An 18,565-nucleotide genomic window follows, 5' to 3' on the forward strand; every position below is an offset into this window, starting at 1 on the left:
CTGTATTGTTTTGAAATATGAAGTTTTGGGTGGCTTGTCACATAGCAGAAGTTGACAGATGCTGGCATAGGGAGCTGGGTGCATGAGTGGTTTTGTGGTCCAGGATCAATCAATCAAGTGTCCTGGCTGGCAGGGACGGGCAGGGGGAGGTCACAGCCAATGGCTTGAGCCTGGGTTTGGGCCAACATGAGGGTGGAGGAGGAGGCTTGGCCGGGAGAAGCTTGCCTGGAAGAATGGTATCACTGAGGGAGCCACAGGGCTTGGTGAAGTGGGTAGGTGACACTGAGGGAGGCTCTTGGGGATAGAGGTCAAGGCACAGGGCGTGGGCTTAGGGTAAAGTTTGAGACGCAGGAGCACATTTACTTGCATTATCTCCCCTTTAATGGCCATGCTGTATGTCTTTCTATTAGTGTTTTTGTCGTGCTGGGGATCGAACCCAGGACCTCACGCATACTAGGGAAGCACTGTACCGCTGAGCCACATCTCCAGACCTGTTCATTTGGTATGTTCAGCCTACCCCACCACTCCTCTGTATTTGTCTTTTTTTTAATTATTAAAAAACACATGGCATTTAAATGACATTCATAAATATAGAAATTAAAGTGGAGCAGCTTCCTCTTAACCACCTATGCCTCTTTTCCTCAGAGGGAACCAGCACTAATGGGCTAGTGGAGAGCTGCTGGGTTGTGCAGATGAATGACTGAAGACCTTGGTCAAATGCAGGCTGCAACTCCGTCTCAGGTGGCCCGAGACGTTGCATTTCCAGGAAGCCCTTAGGTGGTGCATTCTGGGCACGGCGCTCACTGAGCCAATGTGCTCGTTGGCACAGGATGAGAACAGCAGGCCCCATATTGTTTATTCAAATACATTATTTGGAGGATTTAGGGCCATCTTTCCTTCTTCCTAGGTCTCCATAGCATCTCCCACAGCCTCACTCTCCAGGGAGTCAGTTTGACAGATTCAAGGCACCTTTGATCACAAATGCCACTACCCTGGTGATGTCCACCCCACAGAACGTCCTCTTGGGATGCACTTTATCTGAGGCTGATAGAAGGAGCTGCTACTTCATTCACTGCAGTGCCCAAATAGACCCCTCCAGGAGCCCAGTCACACCCCAGATGCAGGATTCCCTGTCCCACATCAAATGACGCGTTTCTTGAGTGCTTACTGTCCTGGGGTGCCAAGGTCCTGCAGTGGCCCTGCAGACCTGACTCAGATCCCTTCTGCAGGCTGGGCTCTGTTGTTTATGTTCTGTTTTCTTTTATTTTTCTTTGCTGGGATTGAACCAGAGGGGCTTAGCCACTGAGCCACATTCCCAGCCCTTTTTATATTTTAATTTTGAGACTGGGTCTCACTAAGTTGCTTAGGGACTCACCGAGTGGCTGAGACTGACCCTGAATTTGCAGTCCTCCTTGCCTCAGTCTCCCGTGTTTCTGGGATTACAGGTGTGCACCACTGTGCCAGGTTTATGTTCTGTTTCCTTAATTGTGGTGAAAGCACATAACAAAAATTTTTAAAAACACATAAAACAGGTTTTTTCCCTTAGTACCGGAGATTGAACTCAGGGCCTTGTACATCTGAGGCAAGTGCTCTACAACTTAGCTACTAACCCTTCTTAAATTTTTTATTTCGAGACAGGGTCTCACTGAGTTGCCTTGGCTGGCCTTGAACTTTCAATTCTGCTTCAGCTTCTCTAGTAGCCGGGATCACAGGAAAACTGACCATACCTGGCTTCCTTCTTACTCTTTCTTAAGTCTAGCTCAGCAGAACCCAGTGCAACCAATCTCCAGAACATTTTCATGTTTCAAAATCATGTTTCTGTTGCAAAATCAAAACTACCTATCTAGACAGTGCCTGCTCCCTCTCCCCGTGGCCCCTGGCAACCACCACCCCACTTCCTGTCTCTGACTTACTATCACAGGAACCTCATGTACAGGGAATCACACAGAATTTGTCCTTCAGTGACTGGCTTACTTCACTTAGCAGTGTCCTCCAGGTTCATTCCTGTGGTAGCATGTGTCAGAGTTTCCTTCCTTTGAAGGCTGAATCTTATTCCATTGTATGGCTACAACACATTTTTTTTTGTCTGTTGATCTGTCAATGGGCACTTGGGCTGGTTCCATTTTTAGGCCAATGTGAATAATGCTGCTATGAGCGTGAGCTCACAAATGTCTTCAAGAAGCTGCTTGTGATTCCCTTGGCAATAAGAAGTGGACTGATGGGTCACATGTCAATTGTATATTTAATTTTAATAGTTTATGCTTTGTTTCAATTAGGTTTTCTATTTGCAGGAAGAGCAGTATGCTGGTGGATTGGTGCCCTGATGGTGCCTCTCTCAGGCCACCTTGTGGCCACTGGTGGCTTTGCTGCAGCAGATAAAATGGGCCATAGAAGGAATTTTTCTGAATTTTAGGCCCCTTCTTCAGCATCCTTACCAAGCACTTTTCTGGCCTTTACTTTAATACTTCTAGTAATGGGAGAGGTGACTGTTACTTGATGGTCAAGTCCATTTCTGGGAAGCAATTGTGAATTGTTTCTCAAAGAAAAAAAAAAATCTGCTTGCAAGATTTTGCAAGGACAAATAGACCAGGAATTGCTTGAGGGTCAGAGTGAGCCACTTTCTCAGCAGCCCCCAGAGCAAGTCTGGTCTATTTTATTGTCTCTAGAGATCATAGCAATGTAGGTTTAAGCCCCCCTAAGAAGAGTTTTATGTTTTTACTTCTGGTCAGATGTGTTTGAAAGTAATTAAAATTGAGTTTCAGAGTTGGGAATCAAGCTTTTCATTGATGAGTGGTCTCACCTGGTCAGGACGAAGGTGTGACTTGTGTATTAACCGGTGCTGACCTGCAGGTGAAAGTTATGTTGGTCTCTACCAAGGATGGGTGCCAAGCCTGAGTCAAATGCCCCTTGGGAAGGGGTAATTGGAAGGATGTCCATCTTCTCCATAAAAGCCCCTGCACCCTGCTCAGCAAGCATCAGCACAAGCCTAGTACACAGTTGGTGCTCAGTAATTGTTCTGTCCTGCCATGAAGCAATGGGGCAGAGAAAATCCTAGAGCAGCTGGGACCAAAGGAGTAGGGAAGGCTTTGTTGTTTTCTTTATTGTTGATTTTTAATTTAATTCTACTATAGTCAGGGGACATGGTCTGTTTGGATTCCAAGCTTTAAAATTTGTTAATTCGCTTCATGGTCAAGCATATGATCAACATTTTAAATGTCTTCTGCCTCTGAAAAGAATGTGGCTAGGGAAGTGTCCCCTTTTTTCTAAGTTAGGTCATTTGTTCACACTATGTTCCTAAAATTCAATGTCCTGGGGTTGCTTGTTTGTGGACTTAGATTAGCCAGACCCCAAATGATACATGATAAGAACATTGTTTTAAACCACTGTATGTTAAGATGGTTTTGTTACTCGGCATTTTTGTGATAATAACTAGTTATTACAGCAGAGCGACTTGTGTCTACTATAAAACCCTGAGGAAAATGAAGGCTGTGTCCTGGGCTCAGTCAGGTGGGGGAGGAGCTTAAGAACCTTGGGGATTCCAGAACTTTGCTGGAAACCAGTTGGGTGGAGGATTCTGGAATCCAGAGCCATTGTGACTATGCTGTGTCTTGGTTGTTCCATTGGGCTGGAGGCACCTGGGGAAGCAGGGGGCCTGGCATCTTGGCACCCTCCATGCTTCTCCTGGTAGTCCTGGCTAAAGCTCTAACTTTGGATCCCATAGACAAGGCATAAATCGCAGCGTGGCTGTTGTTAGTTGTGTGTCTCTTTTACTGCTCTGATCCTAGGGTTCCTCTGCTATAAAATGGAAAATCCCTAAATTTTCAGAGCCATCAAAGAGATTAGAACAGTAACACACACTTGGTGCTCAGATGAACACAGGCTCTTCAGTTATTACGAAATTCTTTCTTATTTCTTTCTTGTACACGGTAAGCCCTACACGGGAGAGGAGGAATGAGTGGCTGGGTTTCTAGTACTAAGTGTGGCAAGTCAGGACTTGAGCCCAGTCTTGGACTTCAAGGCCAGCACCCCAGTGTGCCCTGTTCCATGTCCTGTGTCGTAGTAACCAACCATGAAGGAGTCCGGTGCAGTAGGAAAACGGCATTAAAGGTTCACTTTCCGTGGAAGTGCAACATACAGAAAACAGCGCAAACCCCAAATGGGTGTGAGTAAACTTTCACAAAGTGAACAGACTCATGTAACAGCTTCCAGACCAAAACCCAGAACTGGACCAGTGCCCAGGGACCCTCCCCCCACCTACCAGGGGTAGCCACCATCCTGACTTCCAATGCCATAGATTTCCTTTTCTTCTTAAAGGCATGTGAACTGAATTTCACACCATGTGAGTTCAGTCAAGTTATCTGAGTCGATGGTTCATTCTCGTGACCATCGTTTTGTTTTTGACAATAATTGTAAATATTCATGGGGTATGATGGTATGCTTTCACATGTGGAATGATTAAATCAAGCTAACATTCGTTACCTCACACGCCTATGCTTATCTTTTTTTGGTGTGTGGTGAGGACATTTAAAATTATTATTATTTTTTTTTTTAGTTTTGAAATAGATGAAACTGCCTAGTATTCTTCATATGACTTTTCCCCAAATTACCCATGCTCCCCCAGGCTGTGTGGATTGTTCCAGCCTGGCTGTTACACATAGCGCTCCTGTGAGCATCCTGTCCTCATATTTTGGTAAGCTCTTGTGCTCATCTCTCTGTTCTTTCTACATATCTCAGAGTGGAATTCCTGGGGTGGGTTCCAGCTTTGTGGACCACAGCAATTACTTAGCTGCTAAGACTCACTCTTTATATCTGAGTATTGGAACCTGCTCCTCAAGTATTGGGGACGAGGACTTCATAAAATAATTTTTGCAAGACACCTGGCCCCAGGGGAGGTCCTCTTTCTTCCTTCCTCTTCCCCAAGATTATTTCCACCAGGAACCCAATTTAGAGAACTTGCTCTCCTTTGTGGCTCAGCCAGGGGCAGCCTCAGCCCTTGCTGGCCATGGCCAGTCACGGCTAGGATTTTGTGATCAGTGGACCACAGTATGAAGAATGAAGAGGTGAGGGAAAATTCCCAGCTCAGGAATTTTAGAACTGACATTCCTTTCTTGATAGGTCATTCCTGAAACAGCCTGTGTCAGGCCTGGAGGGTGAGGGTGGGTTGGGTAGAAGCCTGCTCACAGGGAGCTTGGGCAAGATGGCGCTTCCTGTCACTGTGTGTGGTGGCCTGGGGCATCGTGTTGAGGATTCTGAAGGTATTGTCCAGGCTCGGGACGGAGAGCTGTGATTGGTTAGTTGTGGCCGGTGGGGTTGGTGATATTTACTACTATTTCTGGTTCAAAAGAATTGGCTATTATGGGTCAGAATGGACTTGTATTTGACTTAGTGCATTAAATGGAATGTTTTCAAATAGGTGAGTTAAACCCTTTTACATTTATATGATATATTGATATTTTTGGATTGATTCTTTTTACCATTTAATTCGGTGTTTTCTCTTTTGTTGAATTTATCAAGTTTTCTGTAATCTTCTGGTCCCATTTCTCTTTTTGCCTGGTTTTGGAAATATTAAATATTTTAGAAACTAACATTTTTAATATATGCATTTGTTATTCAATGTTTCTATCCTGATGATATCCTCCCCTAGCTTTTATTTTTTTTGTCTAAAAGTTTTGAAAATCATTTTAAATGCAAAATTTGATTATTTTTCCAGATGATTAAATTTGCTTAACTCTTTCATAAATTCACTTATTCATCATTGTCTCTTACCCCTTACGTTTTTTGCTGAATAATACCACTATTATAATAGTTGTCAATATTGAGGGCTTGTCTGATAATTTCACATATGTTGAATCATTTGTTCCACCTCACAATCATATGAATTTACTGTCCCTAAATTGTGGAGGAAGAAACCATCAGAGACCTTAAGTACCTCCCTGAAGACCAGCAGCCAGCAGGCAGCAGAGCTGGGATTCAACCCAGACAGCATGCGCAGAGTCCGTTCTTGTCCTGTTGCTCTTCATTCTCTGCATTTAAGCTTTTTATTTTGAAATTATTTTAGATGTACAGAAAACTTGCAGAGATCACGTGCAGAGTACCCGTGTACCCTTCACCCAGCTTCCCCGAACATTCGTATCTTAGGGAACAATGGTGCATCAGCAAAACCGAGAAGCCCGCTGTTAAACGTCAGACTTTCGGCTTCTCCAGTTTTTCCACTTGCATATTTTTCTGTTCTACGATCCAATTGAAGACACCATGGCATTTTGTATATATGCATATACGTTTAAAACAGTTCTCATTATGGGAGATTCCAAATGTCTGTAAAAGTAGAAGGCTGGGGTATAGCTCAGTGGTAGAGTGTGTGCTTAGCCTGAGCAAGGCCCTGGGTTTTAGCCCCAGTACCAAAATAAGTAAATAAATGAATAAATTAGAAGAGGAAAGGAGTAAAAAAAAAAAATATATATATATATAAAAGTAGAGAGAATGGTAGAATTTATCTGTCACTCATCTTCAACAATGATTAGCTCATGGCTGATTTGTTTCATTCTTACCCCAAACAAGATTCATTTCTTTCTCCTGGTCCTGTTGGCTCATAGTGTGCAGATACATATTCTCCACATCACTGTTTCCTCTGCTTCCTCTCAGGCAATTCTCTAGTTCATGCACTGTTTTTAAAATCATGGAGTTCCTACGGCCAATGCCCAGAACTACTTTCTCTCTACCGCAAGAAGATATATTTCCTTCTTGGAAAAACAATGTTAAGGGAAACAGGTGAAAGAGTAAGAGTAAGGGTGGAGTAGTGGGAAAGTTGTGATTCTTTCTTTTTTTTTTTTTTTTTTGTCTTTTTGGTGCTGGGGATTGAACCCAGGGCCTTGAGCTTGCAAGGCAAGCAATCTACCAGCTGAGCTACCTCCCCAGCCCCTGTGATTATTTCTTTAAAAAATAGCAGTTAAGGTTTTCACTTGAAAATTTTTCAAAAGGAAGTCTTCTATCTGTTGGGGGTTTTGCATTTTTTGTTTTTAGTATTTGGGATTGAATCCAGAGGTGCTCTACCACTGAGCTGCAGCCCCAGCCCCCACCCCTTTTTTTTGAGGCAGGCTCTTGCTAAGTTGCCCAGGCTGGCCTTGGACCTGTGATATCTCCCTGCCTCAGACTTCAGAGTCATGGGCCACTGTGCCTGGCTTCCGTCTGCTATTTTAAAAATACGAATTTTAATTTTTTGACCAGAGGACACATACACATGTATTCTCTTCCCATCCTGCAGTTCCCTACTTCTCCCTGAGGCAGTTGGGCTGAGTTTTTGGGAAGAGGTCAGCAAACTTTTTGTTTTTTTGTTGTGGATGGACACAATACCTTTATTTATTTTTATGTGGTGCTGAGGATCAAACCCAGTGCCTCACACGCAGGAGGCAAGTGCTCCACCACTGAGCCAGGCCCCCAGCCCATGGTGAGCAAACTTCCTGTCAGGATCAGATGGTAAACACGTAAGACCTTGTGAGCAGAGCCCTATTCTAGTGTATCCTTGAAGATTAATTTTATGCACCTATAAGCACAGACAGTCACCTCTTCCCCCCTCAACCCTGAAAAAGTGGTGGCATATCTACAGATGGCCCTGGATTTGACTTTCATCAGTTAGATTCAGGGATCGGGAAACTGTTCCTCACCAGCCAAATCCAGCCCACCGCCTGCCTGTTTCTGTAAATAGGTTTATTGGAACCCCTGTTCCCTCTTTTATGCCCCATCTGTGACTGCTTTCGTGCTATGGCCAGGGCCAAATTGTTTGTTGCCTGGTTTAGTCTAGCAAAGCCCTTGATGGAGCTATTCATCCAGCCCAGCCGCGTCAGTACCAAAGCTTCGGCACTTGGTTTATAGCAGCCTGCGTATTCCCATTGGAGGCTGCACCATAACTGACTTCGACAGCCCCACCTGGTGGACAGTCAGGTCACTCCTGACCTTTGGCTGCTGCTCCAGACAGCTCAGGGAATAGCTGTACTTACCCCATTTTCTACCTGCGTGAGTGCATTTCCAGGATGAAGGCCTAGAAGCAGAATCGCTCCATCACAGCCCACGTAGCTATTGCCACCTTGCCCTCCCTGCAGGTGGGGTCAACTTACATTCTAATGCTAACCATCTACTAGGTGCTGGGGGAGAAAGAGCATCCAGGGTCTTTTACTTTGCATGCCTTTTATTCTGATGAGCTGCATATCCTTTCATGCATTTGAGAGATGTGTGTTGTTCCTCCTGCTGGTAGTTTACTCTCCCGGTCTGAGGATCTTCTGGGGGTTGGTCTCCTCTCTCTCTGACTCTCTTGTGTCACTTTCACAAACAAGCTTTTGGGGAACAAAAGTCTTAAGGACAAACATGGGGTGGCAGTTGGCGCCATCGACATTCCAGATATCCGGGTTGGAAAGCCAGGGAGAGACCTGCAGGGGCTCGTCGTTGGGCTGTGCACTCGGAAGACTCACTCTCAGAGGGCTCAGGGTGTCCTCCTCCTCCACAGAGCTCCTGTTGACACAGGCAGCCTCGTGCTCCTCCAGCTTTTTGATGGGGACCACGTGGCAGGCATTGTATTTGCAGCTGGCCATCTTTTTGGCTTTCTTGGGGTTCTTTCTCCTGCACGATGCCAGGTGGTACTGGAATCTGCTGAGTGGGATTCGGTGGTGAGGATTGTAAGGGCAGATTTCTAAGGCTTCTGGCTCCATGAGATGTTGTACTTGAAGTTGAGTATCCCACTGCCCAGAGTCTAAATGAAATACCCCTTGTGGAAAAGCCCTTTTGTAAGAAGGGTGGAGCTGTCCTCTGCCCAGTGGTGGCCCTTAGAACTCTGTAGGTGAAGGTCTGAACCTTTGAGCTTTGTCAGAAACAGCTCTGCAGAGAACAGAGTTCACACAGGCCCGTGGAGCAGAAGAACTACACAAAGCAGACGCAAGAGCCAAAATCACAGCAGCCGCACAGGGAGGTGAAGAAGCTATGTGGCCGCCCCCCTTGACTCAGAGGGATAGGATATGCTGTGTGATGTCAATGAGCAGTCACAATGGGCAGCTGAAGTCATCAGGAAAAGGCAACTTCTTGTCCATTGCTTGGGAGGGGGGCATGGCTTTGGAGGAAAACATTCAAAATTGTTCGTGCCATGTATGTTGTTATTAAGTCTTCTACCTCCCATCTTAGTTTAATAAAAGTCCCTAAATGTTTACCATCTTATTTTGTACTTTCTAACCCATTCTTGGGTTTATCTTTTCTCCTTCCTTCCCCTATTTGGCAGTGCTGGGGACTAAACCCAGGGTCTGGTATACGCTAGTCAAGTGCCACCACTGAGCTATGCCCCACCCACTTCCCTTACTTTATTTTGCTGTTTATTCATTTTATTTGGTACTGGGGACTAAATCCAGGAGTGCTTTACCACTAAATCCAGGAGTGCTTTACCACTGAGCACATCCCCAGCCCTTTTTTTTTTTCCTTTCCTTATTTTAAATACTTCAAAAAATCTTTCCATTTCCCCCAACTATTTTACCTATGCTCTAATGGCTTGGTAATTACAAATTAAAACATTCATAGATAATTTATTAAAGTTCAAAGTTTAAATATTTTGCCCTCTTCTGGGGTAATATAGGGCTTTTTATTTATTTCATCCTCTCATAATCGTCATCACTTATTATGATTCTATTCCATGTTAAACTTAATTAAAAAACTTAAGTAGATATTATTGTGATTGTCATTTTGTATTGTCAAAGTTTGTTTACAGGGACTGGAGTTGTGGCTTAATGGTAGAGCACCTGCCTGACATGTGTGAGGCACTGGGTTCTATTCTCAGCACCACATATAAATAAATAAAATAAAGGTCCATTGACAACTAAAAAAATATTTTAAAAGAAGTTTGTTTACATTTATCCTCATATTTCCTCCTATCTTTTTTATTATGTTTTTCCTTGCACTTAGACCTATCATGTGGGGTCACTGTCTTTCTGCTTAAAGCTTAACTTTTATTTATATTTCACAGTACTAGGGATTCAACCCAGGAATATCCTGCTACTGAATTATATCCCCAGCCCTTTCTATTTTTTGAGACAGAATCTCACTAAGTTGCTGAGACTGGCCTTGAACTTGCCATCATCCTGCCTCAGCCTCCTAAGTAGCTGGGAATCACAGAATGCTACCACCATGCCTGGCTAGTTTATCATTTAGAATTTCCTATTGATGAACTTTTCTGATTCTGTTCGTCTGGAGAAGTCTGATTCACCCTCTTCGTTCTTTTTCTTTTCTTTTCTTTCTTTTTTTTTTTTTTTCATGGTACTGGGGATTGAACCCAGGGGCACTTAACCGCCACATCCCCAGCCCTTTTTTGTATTTTATTTAGAGACAGGGTCTGACTGAGTTGCTTAGGGCTTTGCTAAGTTGCTGAGACTGGCTTTGAACTCATAATCCTCCTGCCTTAGCCTCTCGCCCCTGGGATTACAGGTGTGCACCATCAGGTGTACCCAGCTGCCTAACTTCTTTAGAAGGTAATATTTATCTTTATGAGTATTACCAAGAATTTTTTATTATCTTAGTTTTTCTACAGTTTCATCATGATGTTGAGTTGTAAATTTCTTTTTATATATCTGTGGACATCTTAGATCTGTAGATTGGTATCTTTCATTAGTTTTGAAAATGTGTATCCACTGTCCCTTCAAACTGGAGCCCCCAGTGTTAGGCCTTCTCACTATTCTCACACCCTCTCCTCTGTATATTTTTTTCTTTGTGTGCTTCATTTTGGATAATTTCCTCTGATCTATAGTTCACTTATTTCTCTCTTCTGTAGAGGCCAATCCGCTGTTAAATATGCCCATTGTCTTTGAATTTTGGTTTTTATATTTTGTGTTTCTAGAGGTTTTGGTTGCTTTTCTTTTTCTTTTGCATTTTTATTTGTTCTTTTTACTTATACCTAACAGTAGAGTGTATCTTGACATATTTGTAACAAACATGGAGGACATCTTATTCTAATTAGGATCCCAGTTTGGTGGTTTTTCAAAACTGCTACATCATTTTGTATAGTTTCTCATTCCCTGAAGTATTTTCAAGTTTGTAACTTATGTAAAGCATGGTAAGTTGTGTTGTTTTTCAGTCTGTGTCTGAGCCCCTGTAGATCTGTTTCTGCAGGTTTTCACTGATGGGCACTGTCCCTTTGTGCACTGATTATCTTTAATGACTTACTGTTTATTGTCCTTGAGAATTTATTTAGGGGGTTTTCACAAAACCTGGGGTAGATGTGCCTTTCCTCAGAAGGGCTTTGCTAGGCAGAGGGTTCCTTAACCCACCTCATGCTTCCTTAGCTAAGCCAGGCTCCTGCACCTGGTCTGAATTGGCATGAGGGCTGGTCTGCAGGCAGGCTTGGCAGGCTTGCTTTTCTCCCTCCGGCTGTGCTGCTGAAGCCAAGGTGACTTTTCACAGTCTCTTTGGGGTGAGGAAGGATTTAAATCTATCCACAGAGCCCTGAAGATGGAGTCCTTTGGTGTCCCAGCTTAATGTGAGAAAGATTTTTTTTCATGAAACTCTTCATATTGGGTGGCTCTACTTTTGATGCTCTTGCCCCACACAGGACTGAACCAAAGTCCAAATGCACACTACTGGCGACGTCTCTGGGTGTAAGTGGTTTTGGTGTGCTGACTTTCTGCTCACCTTCCTAGTTTCAAGTTTTCATCGATAAATTGGCCTTGAGTTCTCCAGAGTTAAACTGTTTTTTGTTTGTTGTTTGTTTTGTTTCTGTTTCTCAAGATCTAAGTGGTAGTAGAAATACCATATTCCTGATTGGGAACTTCAGAATCATAGATAATACATGAGCATCCTCTTCAAATGATATAAATTATATAGTCAATGTAAATTAATATATATAAGTACAATGCAGTTCTAAACAATTAACTGTAGTAGTTTTGTTTTAGCTTAGTGGTAGAGCACATGCCTACCAAGTCTCTGCTTGTTATTTATTGAAAGAGAAAAAGCTTGAATCCTGGGTGTGGTGGTCACGCCTGTAATCCCAGCAACCTGGGAGGCTAAGATAGGAGGATCACAAGTTCAAGGCCAGACTCGGCAACTTAGTGAAGGCCTAAGGAACTTAGAAGACCCCATCTCAAAAAACAAAACAAAACAAACAAAAAAGGGCTGGGGATGTGGCTCAGCGGCAGAGTACCCTTGAGTTAAATCTCCAGGTTTTTTTTTTTTTTTTTTTTTTTTTTAAAGCTTGACTATCTTCAAGAATTAGTCCTTTAAGTCCATTCTTCCCTGTCCTGTAAGGTGCGAGTGTGGAGAGGGGTGTGCTGCAGCCTCGAGATCTGCAGTTTCTGTCATGTAGACACCTGCCGCAAACATGGTCAATGGACATAAAACCTGGAGGACTTCCTGTGGAAAGCATGGCGAGCGAGCACCAGCCTCACAGAGGGACCCGCGTAAGAAGGGCAAGGAGCCCCTCCACACCCAAGGAAAGCAGCCGTGACCGGAAGCAGCGCGGCCAAGGCTAAAACCACGAAGAAGATTGTGCTAAGGTTTGAATGTCTTGGGACAAACTGCAGCTCCAAGGGAACTCTGGCCATCAGGAGAGAGGAGCCTTTAGAACCCGGAGGCGACAAGAAGAGAAAGGGCCAAGCGATCCAGTTTTAGACTTTATTTTGATTTTTTTCACTTAACTTTTTTTGCGGGGGTGGGTACTGGGGATTGAATTCAGGGGCACTTGACCACTGAGCCACACCTCAGATCTATTTATTTATTTATTTTTTGCATTTTATTTAGAGACAGTGTCTCACGGAGCTGCTTAGCACCTTGTTTTTGCTGAGGCTGGCTTTGAACTCCTTTGAGATCCTCCTATTGCAGCCCCACCCACCACTGGGAATACAGGCGTGCGCCACCTGACGGCTCATTTAACTTTGAGGGGAAGATATTGAAACTAGAAAAGTCAGTGGGCGGGAAACAAATAACAATGATATAATCATTAAAAAGTTCTTCTGCATCAAGTATCAAGAAACTATGACCTATGTTCTGAATCCCGGTAATTAAACTTTGTAAGTAAAGTCTACATGCTGTCTATTGGTTGTTGTCAAACTATATTTGAGTAATTACAACAGAGTCCAGATGATCCATAGAACTGCAAATGTTTTCTGACTGCCCCTTTCAGAAAAGTTTGCCAACAACTTGATGAATTTTGCAAACAACTTGTCAGTTCTTTTCCAATCTCTTAATTTGCTAGTGGTTCAAAAAACTGCTTGGATTTAAATCCTCTGTCCCACCTCTTATCAGCTGTGTGAACTTGGGTAAAGGGTGTGTGTGTGTGTGTGTGTGTGTAGTGCCTTGAATTTACTAAATTCTATTTTTTAAAAATATTTTTAGTTGTCAATGAATCTTTTATTTATTTTTTTTGTGGTGTTGAGGATCGAACCCAGGGCCTCACACATGCCAGGCAAGTGCGCTACCACTGAGTCACAACTCCAACCCTACTACACTCTATTGATTGTATCTTCTCAGGTTTAGTTTGGTGACTTCCTTCCTTCCCTTCATTCCTTCCTGGTTTCCCATGCAGAGGATGGTTCACAGGATGGCCTGTCTTGTAGGCATCTACCATTGAGCTACACCACCAGGCATCTTGTTTTCTTTATGTTGATCTTGCATGTTTTGTTTCATTTTAAATCTAATCTTTGATGCTTTAGACTTTTTTTTTTTTTCCTTTTTTGACCATTTTAAATGGTACTTTTTCCATTTTGCCACATCCTGGTCATGGTGCATGGCCCTCCTGAATCTTGAATGGATTGACTTTGTCCCCATCGTTATATTGTTGTGATGTGACTTTGCATGGAGGGTATCTTGTTCCTGTCATATGACATGTGGACAACATAGTTACATGATAGTCATTGATGTCATAGTAAGAAATTGTAATGGAAACCCAGGTTTAGACTGAGAAGTCCAGAAAAAGGAGCTTTCATGACCATGCTATTTAATTATGCTGGGTGTGCCAGTCAGAATAGGTGAGGTTAGGCTGCAGTAACATACAGCACCAAAACTTCAGGTTCTTAAAGCACCAAATGTTTGTGGTTCACTCCTATATAAAGTCTGAACAGGTAGCTGTGGGGTGGGGGGAATCTGCTCATCATGGTCAGTGGGACCCAGGTCGATGGAGTGACTGTAGCAATTCTTGCTTCCTTCTTGAAGAAGGAGGAGGATGTGGAGAATCATACACTGGCTTTTAAAGCTGTCCCCAGAAAATGATGAGCATCATTCTCACTGACATTTGCTCCCAAAGTAAGTCCTATGGCTACACTTGACCTCTAGGATCCTGTAGGCACAGACCTAGCACTTGCCCAGAAGAGAAAAGGAGCTTTACCAGAGGACTTCCCCCTTCCACCCTGCTTGCTCCAGCCCCCCTTTCCCTTTTCACTGCACACACATAACACATGCCCTCCTCCCCAAGGAGAAAACCCAAGTCCCAGCTTGGAGCTGGGGCTCACTCGGGCCTTCTAGAGATTGGTAGGCCCTTGCCCCAGGCCGGTGGGATTTGAGGGTCTCCAGCCCAGCCAGCTTCTCTCTGGGAGGAAGGAGGCTAAGGAGTTGTGCCTGTGGTGCCCCAGCCCACCCACGGGGTGAGAGAAGCTCCCGGTGCCCTCTGCTGAGAAGGTGGCCTTGGTGAGTGTAGTTCATGCCCTATGTGTGACGGGGAGCCCGTTTTCTCCAAACCTGCCACCCAGCGTGGAGGAAGTGGGCCCTGGCTCTCCTGGCCGTCAACGGGAAGGCCCGCATCCTTCCACACAACCCCAAAGCTCCTCTTATTCCTGGTTCCACAGCCTTTCTGTGCTCACTCAGGTGGCCCGTGCTGGATACTGTGGCCCCTGCGAGTCTGCCTAGGGAGGCCAGGGGAAGCTCCTTATTGTTCATGGAAATCACGTCACAAGGAACAGGCATTAACCACTGCACGATTCTTTGAGGCCAAGCACCCATTAGTGCAGCAAGCTGATATTAAGTCCATTATGTAGCGAGAAGGTCGGGGTTGCTGGTGCTTTTAATGGACATCTTGAAAGGTCCTCAAGCTGGCAGCCTGCTCCCCGCATCTGCTCTGAGCCTGGGATGTGACTGGTTGCTCACCATGGCAACCTGAGCAGAGAAAGAGGGATGCACAGACGCCTGTCTGCGTGGATGTGACTAATAATGCAGGTGAGGTCTGGTCTGCTTTCCTCTCACCCCTCCCGCCCTAAGCTCTAGCCCGAGAGATGCTGCTGATGGGTGGTAAGGCAGGCACAGAGAGGGAAGTCGCCAGGCATGCAGACAGTGTTCTCTAAAACCGAAAACTTGTGTGTCCTGGTCAGCGGGGACAGCGATTATTGTTGTGGGTGGGATGGAACCCCTGGGGGATTCGAGTCATGAAGAACCTGCATTCTTCAGGCATGGAGGAAGTCTGATGTCATCAAGGCCAGTGTCCCCTCCGGAGCACACCTGGAGGATGGCCCCAAGTCACAAGGAGCTCACCTCCCTCCGCATGCCACGAAGCAGTGATTGGCAGTACCACGCCATGTGAGGTGCCGCTAGGGTGGGTGTGACCGCTCTATGGTCTCCCTGCTGTGTCCAAGGCAGGTGGTATGGACGGCACAGGCCACCCCAGCATGCACCTGAGCTCTGGTCCAGGACTTCTGCACACCGCCCTTCTCTGGGGGCTGCTCCTTTCTTGAGGTCCCCTGCTCTCAACTGTTGGACTCCTGACAGCCCCTTCGATTTGAGGGTCTTAATTTATTTTATTTATTTATTTGCTTTTCTATATTTTTGCTCGTGCATTTTAGTTATACACAATGGCGGCTTCATTGTTACATATTTGTACAAGCACAACAGGACAATATAATGCAGCTAATACCACTGCACCATAGTTCCCCTTGTCTTCTCTCCTCCCTCCCCCTGCCTTTTCCCTATTCTACTGATCTCTCTTCGATTTTCATGAGATTCCCCCCACTACCACCTTTCTTTTCAATTTTCCTCTTTATTTTCATATAAGACAGAAAAATTATGACCCTTGACCTTCTGAGTTTGGCTTATTTCACTTAACATAATGTTTCTCAAGTTCTGTCCATTTTTCTGCAAATGACATAATTTCCTTCTTTATGACTGAATCAAACACCATTGTGTATATATACCATATTTATCACATTTTCTTTATCCATTCATCCACTGATGGACACCTAAGCTGGTTCCATAATTTGGCTACTATGAATTGTGTTGCTATAAACATGGGTGTGCATGTACTGTCATATAGCATGCTGACTTTGATTCTTTTTTTTCTCGGTGCTGGGGATCGAACCCAGGGCCTTGTGCTTGCGAGAGCGAGCACTCTACCAACTGAGCTATCTCCCCAGCCCTGACTTTGATTCTTTAGGATAAATACTGAGGAGCTGTCTAGCTGGGTCATATGGTGGTTCTATGCCTAGTCTTTTGAGGAAAATTCTACTGATTTCCTTAGTGGTTGTACTAATTTATAATCCTACCAACAGTGTAGAAGTGTTCCTTTTTCTCCATATCCTGTCCAACATTAATTATTGTTTGTAGGACTGGGGATATAGCTCAGTTGGTAGCGTGTTTGCTTAAAATGCACAAGGCCCTGCGTTCAATCCCTAGCACTACCAAAAAAAAAAAAATATATATGTGTGTGTGTGTGTGTGTGTGTGTGTGTGTGTGTGTGTGTGTGTGTGTATTTTTATGATATTATATATATATTATTGTTTGTATTCTTGATGACTGCCATTCCGACTGGGGTGAAATGAAATTTCAGTGTAGTTCTGATTTACATTTCCCTGATTGCTAGGATGTTGAACAATTTTCATATGTTTGCCAGGCATTTGTGTTCTTTTGAGAAGTACCTATTTAATTAATAGATCTATTTGTGGGGTTTGGGGGTGTTTTTTGAATTCTTTATATATTGTCGATGTTAATCTTGAAGGTCTTATTTTGAAAACTCTTTCCATGGTATGACATTCAGCGTAGCATCACGTGGTTTCTCTGCCTATGACATGCATGCTCCTCACCTGGCATCTTGGCAAAGGCCAACTGGGTGGAGTTTGATCACCTTTGCCAGGGCAGGTGTCTCACCTGTGCTAGATTTGTAAAATGAACCAACCTGCATTCAGTTTTTTCTTTGCTTGTTTTCTGGATAGTTTAATTGTCCAGATACATTCTTTGAAAGCCTGAAAAAACTTGCCTCCTAACTTGCCAACTACTTGATCCACACCCTTTTTGGAAATGGTCCTGTCAATTTGAGTCAGTTCCAGTTGCTTCATGGCCTTTTGGCTAAGGTCAAATGTAAAGTTGACTCCATGACTTCTAATTCTCTTGGCAATATCCATTTTCTTTTTTGGTAATTTCCATTTCCTAGAAAAGCATCCTGTTAGGGACTGAATTATGTCCCTCTCCAATTCATAGGTTGAAGCCCTAACTCTCTAGGTGATGCTATTTCAATATAAGGAGGTCAAATTAAGGGCTGGGGAGATAGCTCAGTTGGTAGAGTGTTTGCCTCATAAGCACAAGGTCCTGGGTTCAATCCCCAGCACCAAAAAAAAAAAAAAAAAAAAAGAGGTCATATTAAATGGGGTCATAAGGGCGGGGCCCTAATCACATGGGACCGGAGAGGAAGAGACACCAAAGCCCTCTCACCCTGCACACAGGAAAGGCCCAGGACACATGGAGAAGCTCATGTCTGCAAACCAGAAAGAGACCTCCCCAGAATACATCCTGCTGGCACCTGGACCTTGGACTTGAACTGTGAGAAATGCATTTGTTGTCTCAGTCACTCAGGCTATTTAGTCATGGCAGCCGGAGCTAAGACCTGCTCACCACCGAGCTCTCCAAATGAACCAGTGCACCACACACTTAGAGTTCTCTTGGGACCTGAACAATCCTCTGCACCGTGGGTTTAACTTGCTTTCCTTTTCTCATGCTGAGTGTTTGCGTCTCAATCCCTTTCCTCCTGAGTCCTCTCTTAATTAGATTTCCACAAAGCTGGCCATCTTATAGCTATTTATCAGCAGCCATGTCTCAACTTGGTTAACTGATTTTTATGTTTTCTCTTTTATCTATTACTGTTATTGTTATCTGGTACTGAAGATTGAGCCCAGGGTGCTTTACCACTGAGTTGCATTTCTAGTTCTTTTTTATTTTTTATTTTGAGCCAGGGTCTTGCTAAGTTGCAGAGGCCGGTCTGGAACTTGTGATCCTCCTGCCTCAGCCTCCTGGGTCCCTGGGATTACAGGATGCACCCCTGCACCTGGCTCATCGATTTTTATCTTTTACTTCTCTCCCTAGGTTTATCCTGTTGCTTATTTTCTTGCTCCTTGGGTTCTATGCTTCATTTATTTTGAGTCTTTCTTGTTTAATAACACAAACACTTGGAGCACTTTGGTGACACTCCCTGAGTTTTGCTATGTGGAGTTCCCGTGGCCTATAATTGCGGAATTCTTCCTTTCTTTGATTCAAGTTATTAAGGAATAAATTTCCAAGTGATTTGGGTTTTTTTTTTGTGTGTGTGTGTTTATTCTTTCATTTTTATTTTCTGTTTTTACTGCATTGTGGATAATGTGGC

General features: G+C 44.0%; 1 protein-coding gene across 1 annotated transcript; it reads right to left on the bottom strand.

The window, feature by feature from the left end:
* Positions 1-8,249: 8,249 nt before the first annotated feature.
* GTSF1L (gametocyte specific factor 1 like) lies at positions 8,250-8,699 on the bottom strand (the record flags this gene model as incomplete). Its single annotated transcript, XM_079124690.1, has 1 exon — positions 8,250-8,699. One exon carries the CDS (start codon positions 8,697-8,699, stop codon positions 8,250-8,252), a length of 450 nt encoding a protein of 149 aa, XP_078980816.1.
* Between the last annotated feature and the right edge of the window lie 9,866 nt (positions 8,700-18,565).

Source organism: Sciurus vulgaris (genome assembly GCF_902686455.1).
Source record: "Sciurus vulgaris genome assembly, chromosome: 2".
NCBI classification, from domain to species: domain Eukaryota; kingdom Metazoa; phylum Chordata; class Mammalia; order Rodentia; family Sciuridae; genus Sciurus; species Sciurus vulgaris.